An 8,491-nucleotide genomic window follows, 5' to 3' on the forward strand; every position below is an offset into this window, starting at 1 on the left:
GGAGATCTTGGCCGGAGGATTTTTTAACGGCTAGGAAAATGAAAGGGTTTGGATCTAGGGTTTTAGCCCTTTTAGATCCAGGATCTACGGATTTTGGTTGGGTTTTTGAGGATTTGGTTGGTAGGATCAGAGGAGTGTATGGTGTGAGTTTGAGGGGTTTTGGAGCTCCACCGCCGCCTTAGGCGATTTTCTGCGGCGGGGTAGGGGTGGTGTAGGATTTTCGGCCACTATTGGTGTTGGATTTTTATGTGTTTAGTTGGAGGGGTGAGGTAGAGGAGGAGAAAAGGAGTAGATTGAAGTTATTTTGGGGGGTTTTTGGAGGTTGGCCGCCGCCGGTGGAGAATTCCGACGGGCAGCTCCGCCGGTGGAGAATTCCGGCGGGCAGCCCTGCCGGTGGAGAAGGGTGGCGGCGGAAATGGGAGGAGAGAGAAGAGAGAGAGAGATGGGGGGATTTAGGGTTTGGGGAGTTGAGAGAGAAGTGGAAGAGTGGGGAGTTTGGAAATGAGGGGGTAAAGATTTTAGGACACTTTTATATTAAAAGAAAAGGAAATTCCGGACCGTTGGATCTACTAGAGATCAATGGTCAAGATTGAGTGGAGGGAGATGGGGGTGGATCAGATTTTTTAAGGGCTTGGGCTTGGGGTGTTTTGGGTTAAATTAGGATTGGGCTAGTTTAAAAAGAAATGGCCCAATTTGGCCAAGACCCTTTTTTTAAATTTCTTTTTTTTTAAAACTAATTAATTTAAAAAATCCTAAACTAAGTACCGAATTATCTTAATTTATAAAATTTAAATAATTATCTATTTGTATTATTTACACAATTAGTCAACTTTAAATTTAAAAAGGAAAAATTACTTAATTTAATACTAAAACTAAAAAAATGTCAAGAACAAATAATTTTTGTGATTTTCTTTTAATGAAGTAATTAAAAAAGTAATTAGGCATTAAACTAAAAAAAACCTAATAATGCAAGATGATGAAAGTTCAAAAAATTTTGTTAGTTTTCATAACCTTAAAAATGAAAAATGCGACTAAAAATGCAAATAACTCCAAATAAACACCAAAAAACTCTAAAAAAAATCTAAAAATAAATAAGAACAATTTATCATTAATTTGTAGGAATATTTTAATGAGGTAAAAATTACATGCTCACAGGAGGTGTATTCAGGAATGCTAATGGAAAATGAGTGGTAGGTTTTGCAAAATCTACCCATGCTAACGGATCATTAAAAGTAGAAATTAAGGCAGTCTTAGAGGGACTCCGAACAGCGCAGAAATGGGGAATGTTCCCTCTTGAAATAGAAACAGACTCCAGGGAGGTAATTCACTCTATACAACAAGGCAACAAACTATATGATGACATTGTTAATGAATGCAGGTTGTTAATGCACCAAGAGAAGCAAGTAGCCCTCCAACACGTATTCCGGCAAGGGAATAATGTCGCTCATCAGTTGGCAAAGAAGGCAAATACTCAAGCAAAAGGGAAAAGACATTTTTTTCAACCGCCTTCTTATGTAGAATCTTTTGTGAGAAATCAACTAGAAGAACAATATGTTTTTGTTAAAAATCTATCTTATGATGCTTGCAATATTTTAGCAAGCCTAGGTAATCAATGTATCAGAAAGTGACGCAAGGTATGGAAGTAATGTACTAAACACTATGTAGTTTTTAATATAAATATTTCCTGTTTGTTCAAATAAAAAAAACGCGACGGACTAAACTTGGTACTTTTTCAATCAAACTATCTTGTTAAATTAGGGGAACTTTCATAAATGACTACCTTTGAAGGAGTTTTTAACAATCTGTAGCTATATTTTATGTATTTACGTTTCGTAGCTAGTTTTGAACAATTCGTTGTATTTGAGTGTATTTGAATACACTGTTAAGCTGTATTTTTTTTTAGTGTGTATTTGAATACATTGTTCGGTTGTATCCAACCTTATTTGATGTGGCAAGGTTGAACATATTCGACTGTATTTGAATGTATTTACACTAAAAAAAAATAATAAAATGAAGAATACAATCAAATCCGATCAAATCTCCAACAAAAATAAAAAATACACTATATTTAAAAAAGGAAAAATGCAATCAAACCCAGTCAGATCTTCGGAGAAATACAAAATACCATTGTATTTACACTAAAACAAATGAAGAATACTTTCAAATCCTTTTAAAAATTAACTTTATTTAACTAAAAGAATAAAGAATATGGTCAAATCTTCGACGAGAATACAACATACATTGTATTTAAAAATAGAGAATATACTCAAACCCCGTCGGATCTCCGGCGAAAATCTAAAATACACTTTAGATCTCTGAAGGAAATACAAAATACATTGTATTTATAAAACAATTTTCCGGCGTGAAAGGCAGTGGAGAAGAAATAGGCGACTTCTTTTTTCGGAGTGAAAAGTAGTAGTGGTGAAATAAGTCTCAGGTCAGACGAATACACTCAGATGTGAGATACAAAGAAGGAGAAGTAGCCAAGGATACCGGCATCTCCGTTAGATCCAGATTTGGTGACGCCTCCGATCGATCTTCCTCCTCCATTGTTTTTGCCGCCCGTAATGGATTGATCGCCACTTCGTGATTTCATATCTTGATCTGGCGGTGGGTGACGACGGTGTTTAAGGGTGATTCACGGTGAAGTAGCTATATGGCGGAGGGTGGTGATGTGTGAGGAAGAGAGAAAGAGACAGTTGTTTAGTTGGGCTCCGTAGAATTTCGCCGGAGAAGACGGCCGGCGATGACTTTTCTGTTGTCGAGGGAGAAGAGAGATGGAAAAGGAGAGAGAGTTGTGGGAGAAGAGAGAAAGAGGTTTGAGAGAAAAGATTATACAGTGGAATAACTCAATGTATTTGGTATTAGATATGATGGGTAAATTAAAAGTTCATTGTAGCTATGAAAGATAATTAAATTGAAAGGTAGCTGTGATCCATTAATAGCTCTTAGATTTTGAATATGACAGATAAATTTTCCTTAAATTATCGCAACTGTAACGTGATGGGCTAATCCTTCCATTTTTGTAGTTTTTTCTAGTAAAAATGGCGTGTGGTAGCCACTAAATAAGATGGTGTTTATTTTTTATCCACCAACTCTAATGCTCAGCAAAAATAGCCACTACTCTATTAAAATTATTTTGAAAAGATATTTTTACCCTTTCTTCCATTTCTTTTCTTCCCAAACCCTCGCTTCTCTCTGTACAGAAGTGGCTGGCTATGTGTGCTTCTCTCTCAATCTCTTCTGTGCATTTTTTCTTTCAGTAACACATGGCTGTGTCTCTGATCTTAAACTCGCCCTTCAGCCAAGTTATTCTAAGTTTACATCCTTAAATGCATTATAACTTATTAGTTCCTTCTGTATAAAGTGTCTTTTAATTCATGTGTTTGTGTCTCGAAAAAACACCATGAATGCCTTTTAGATGATATTTCATGAAAGAGAAAATGAAGGTTCTGTAGTCTTTTATCTTTTTAGTTGATTCTTTTTGTTATTAGCTTTCTGTTGTGTAATTTGACATCAATCTTATATGTAAATTGCAATTATTATTATTTTTATTTTTTTTGTGAAAAGATACAAATAACGTTTGATTTTCTGCTACGTTATGAATCCTGAACTTACAGTTACAAGTTCAAAAGTTAAGGACATTTGGTCCTGAACTTCGAGTTCCAGGTTCAAAAGTTAAGGACACTTGGTCCTAAACTTAGAATTACAAGTTCAAAAGTTAAGGACACTTGGTCCTGAACTTAGACTAACAAGCTCAAAAGTTAAGGACAATAGGTCCTGAACTTACAGTTACAAGTTCAAAAGTTAAGGACAATACGTCCTGAACTTAGGCTAAGAAGCCCAAAAGTTAAGGACAATAGGTCCTGAACTTAGACTAACAAGCTCAAAAGTTAAGGACAATAGGTCCTGAAGTCCTAAACTTAGACTAACAAGCTCAAAAGTTCAGGACCTAAAAACGTTAAGGACAATAGGTCCTGAACTTACAGTTACAAGTTCAAAAGTTAAGGATAATAGGTCCTGAACTTAGGCTAAGAAGCCCAAAAGTTAGGGACAATAGGTCCTGAACTTAGACTAACAAGCTCAAAAGTTAAGGACAATAGGCCCTGAAGTCCTGAACTTAGACTAACAAGCTCAAAAGTTAAGAACAATAGGTCCTGAACTTAGGCTAAGAAGCCCAAAAGTTAAGGTCAATAGATCCTGAACTTAGACTAACAAGCTCAAAAGTTAAAGACACTTGGTCCTGAACTTACAGTTACAAGTTCAAAAGTTAAGGATATGTACTCCTGAAGTCCTGAAGTTAAGTTCAAAAGTTAAGGACATGTAGTCTTGAAGTTCTGAAATTAAGCTCAAAAGTTAAGGACATGTAGTCCTGAACTTAGAGTTCCAAGTTCAAAAGTTAAGGACATGTAGTCCCGAAGTCCTGAAGTTAAGTTCAAAAGTTAAGGACATGAGTAGAAGGGTATTTTCATCCGGGCAGTTAAAGCAGTGGCTAAAGACTAAAGACATTATAAACAGTGGCTTAAAAGTAAATTCATGTGTTATTTAGTGGCTAACTGTGCACTTCCCCCTTTTTTCTATTAAGTTAGTCCAACGGGCTAAACTGAGATTTACACCTTCCTTTCAAACTACACCAGATTCATCATATATTATTCACTTCTCCACCATCTCTCTCATCTTTGTCAAATTTTCTCTTCAGCTTGGTTACCATTTAAATGGAATTTTCTAATGAAAGTAGGGAATGTTTTATACGGAAAAGGACCAAAACTACCCCTGGACTATTAGATTTGGTACAATAATACTCTTCGTCCACCTATTTTGCAAAAATTACCCTCATCATTTTCTCTTCAGCTCAAGACTGCTGTTACGACTAACAACCCTGTTAGGTAAAAAAAAACCTTTAATTAAATTCTACGTGTCATCATCCCATTGGCCTAACTTAAAAATCCACCCAAATTAAAATATACTCACCCTATATAAAATCCATATCCAAAAGACTTATTTTTCGTTGTTCTTCTCCTTCTCAAAGCGTCGTCCTCTTCTCAGAAAAATGCATCACCTTATCAATCTCTCTCCCCACCACCCCCTCTAGCGTCTGCACGTTCATATTCTTCTTCTCATCCTTTATTGACCTTGCACTCTATTTGAATAATCACTACAACCACCATTAAAGTTTTATTTTTAGACAATCAAAATTTTTAGTCACCAACACTTTACGTCATATAACTTTCACCCAAATATATGAACACTAACAGAGAGTTAATGGTAATAGTCATTTAGCATTTGCAATATTTTTTGATGTATATTTCCTGACAACTCCGCATCTAATTTTGATTATACCGGAGTTTTATTTGGTCTCTGCTCGGACCTCAACTTTTCTCTTCTACATTGGCTCACCATAGTCTGAACATCTGATCATGTCCATAAATTACGCTATAGTACGAGGATGCTCTTCAGGCAATATCAACACCGCCAATTTTAAAAACGAGACGGTAAAATCAAGAGGAATATTTGAAATCCTATGTCTGAGAATATGAGAGAATACGACTTATTGGAGAATGTGATTGCAATAAACACTTGATTGAGCTTACTGTGTAAAACAGTGAAATATAGTAAGAAAAATTGATGTTAAATGGTATTTCTGTGATGAAACAAAAATAAAAGTATTGATGTGTACATTTAATAGAGGAAGAAACAGGAAAAGGAAAGTGATTAACTATAAGAGAAAGTTTTGTTTGCTTAGGAAAAAAATGGGTGTATAAGAGTTTTGGATGTTGGAATATTTTGAAAAGAAAGAGAAGAAAGAAACGGAAGAGGGAGAGGAAGAAGGATAGACTAGGAAAAGTATTTTTGTTTATGGGTCTTAGAATGCGGGTGGGTTTATTTTAATTTAGGTGAGTTTTAAGTTAGGCTAAAGGGACGATGACATGTGAAAATTAATTTTTTTACCAAATAGAATTGTTAGTCATAAGGGTAGCCTTGAGCCGAAAAGAAAACGATACAAAATTGGTGGACGAAGAGTATTACTGTACCAACTCCAGTAGTTGTGAGTATCGAGAAAAAAGAATTAAAATGGAGAAGAATGGGACAGGGACATTAGGAATGAAGTAGAGATAGATGATACGGATAAAAATAAAATTTCACTGTACTTTCATTTGGAAATGGGTGAAATAATATCTCATGCGTTTAAATGTGAAGAAAATACATGCCAAGTCAAATCCGAGTGTCCAAGAGACACACAACACGAATAAGAATAAGGATCATAACTCAATCCATCCAACTCAACATCAATTTTATTTATAATTTAATTTGTGTAATTGCCGAACTAATAAAAGCTTTTAGTTTTAGTTGTTATGTCTATATCAAACAAATCACAAGCCTAGGATTAATCAATTCCTCAATTAACTTAGAATCTCATAAAATATAACTACTAAATTACTTCACTAAGGAGTTAAAGATAACACGTATAATGCAAAAGTAGCTAGAGATGTAACAAATATGAGAAAGGCACTTGTTTCCGCTTCGTGTAAGCTATGCATTGAATATATGGGTATTCAATTCTAATAAATTAAGCATGTTTTATAGCCTCAATTTCTAATTTGACAACTTAATATCTTCCAATACTAAGAGGTTTTCACCCGCAAGATACTTTCTCAAGTCAATTAGGGTTCAATGATATGCAATTGATTAGTTCAAGTAGAAATCACACTATTGGTAGTTAGATTTTATTAATCAAGTGGTTAATTCACTCAATTGCTTGGTACCTAAGCTACATTCGAAGGCATGAATCTAGTGTTTCTGCCCAGTTTTGCATTTCTAGCTAGGTTGAGTCCGAAATTACAGAATTGGCAGTCCAGGCCACTTTAAAATATGGCCAGAATATTCTCATTTTCCACACTTTTGTCTTATTTCCATATTTTCTTTCCAGTATCTTCCCAAAAATACAAAACCTGTAAAATGCAATAAAACCACTATATTTTCATCTTATCAGATATCCCAAAAAGTAAAAATATAGCTAAATTTTATTTATTAATTATAATTAGATCTCACTCGTTCTGAACTTTTTGACTCAAAATTTTGGTTTCGCCTATGCTTATAATAAGCTCTCCATTATACACAAGCTATATTAAATAGTTTTATCTAAACTTGTCAGCATCCTCACTTGAAGCAAATGCATCAAGTCCTTCACCAGAAAGCCTAAAACGCTTGACATCGTCCATAATATACGCCCCCATTCCAACATAGAAATCAATGGCATCAACATTCCACCCAACTGTAAGCCAATCAACTGTGGAGAACCCCATTTTAGCCGCCTGCGCTGCCACAGCAGAAAATAGTATTTTTCCAAATCCATATTTTCTATAACACTCCCTAACATACATATTTTCAATAAAAAAAACCGGGTTTCTCAAAGTAACCTGAATAGCTAGGAAAAAATAGGATATAACTAGCTATGAAAATATCATCTTCATTGGTTCTAAACAGCTCTGATTCTGGGTCTACTACAGGTGAGTCAAGATTAATGGTTTTCTGAATTGGGTCAAAAATGGAATTTTTAGTGGTTTTTTGAGGAAAATTGTTGGGTGAGACTTCAAGAATGAATGCGGTCACTGAGTAGAAAGGCGGGCAAGGATTGGACATGAAAAGATTGGTAGAGATAGAAGCCTCAGTAGCGTTAAAGACCTTAGTATAGTTGTGATATTTTGCCATTTGATACATGAGTTTGTGGAGATGTGGCACGTCTGATTCTGTGGCGAGACGAACTCTGCCTGAGATTTGAGTGTTGAAACTGATTTTCTTGGCCATTGTTAGTATGGTAAGATGGTGTTAAATTTCTTGTGACCCTTTTGTCTAATGAAAAAATAAAGGTTTTTATAGAGAAATAGTCGTCAAACTAGAAGGGTTGGAACGGAATTAGTCGTTCAATTAAATAGATATTTCCATATCACATCAAGAGTGGCTTTTCATTATCTGAAAAGCTCATTGCCAGCTCTACTTTAACTCGTTACTTCAACAACTCTTCAATCTCTTGGGAAGTGAAAACTGTAACACTGAACACACGCGCGTCTTCTGTGCTGAAAAAAAAAACGGAAAAAGGTTCAAATGCCCCTAAACTATTGGAAAAGGCTTAAAAATACCCTTCATTTATCTATTGGGCTAAAAATACCCCTTAATTCATTTTTTTGGTTCTCTTATGCACTTTGACCGTAAGGTCAATGCTAAATAAAATAATTATTATTCTTTTTGTAAAACATAAAAAATTAGAAAATATTTTGGTTTTTTTTAAACTAATGCACCAATAGTTCACTAATTTAGTAAAGTCTTCTTATTTTATTTTATTTTCAGTTTTTGCAAAAAAAGATTTTTTTTTTATTTTTTTAAAGCATTTTTTTTTGTAAAAACTGAAAACAAAAATTGTAAAAACAGAAATAAATATTTTTAATAAAATCTTTTCGTTTTTTAAAAACTGAAAAAAATATTTTCAACAAAA

General features: G+C 34.5%; 1 protein-coding gene across 1 annotated transcript; it reads right to left on the reverse strand.

Annotated features, from left to right (window-relative positions):
• On the reverse strand, positions 7,137–7,806 carry LOC109233566 (probable acetyltransferase NATA1-like). The gene is made up of 2 exons (XM_019399452.1): positions 7,419–7,806; positions 7,137–7,318 (listed from the first exon to the last, which is right to left on the reverse strand). Exons 1-2 carry the CDS (start codon positions 7,804–7,806, stop codon positions 7,137–7,139), a joined length of 570 nt encoding a protein of 189 aa, XP_019254997.1.

This window comes from Nicotiana attenuata, chromosome 10 (genome assembly GCF_001879085.1).
Source record: "Nicotiana attenuata strain UT chromosome 10, NIATTr2, whole genome shotgun sequence".
NCBI lineage: Eukaryota > Viridiplantae > Streptophyta > Magnoliopsida > Solanales > Solanaceae > Nicotiana > Nicotiana attenuata.

What these genes read in the sequence shown, in the direction of transcription:
- LOC109233566 (XM_019399452.1), bottom strand. Translation starts at nt 7,806, where the DNA reads ATGGCCAAGAAAATCAGTTTCAACACTCAAATCTCAGGCAGAGTTCGT. An exon ending in ATTTTTTCCTAGCTATTCAG is followed by an intron (nt 7,319 to 7,418) that starts GTTACTTTGAGA and finishes CTGCTGTGGCAG; the next exon opens with CGCAGGCGGCTAAAATGGGG.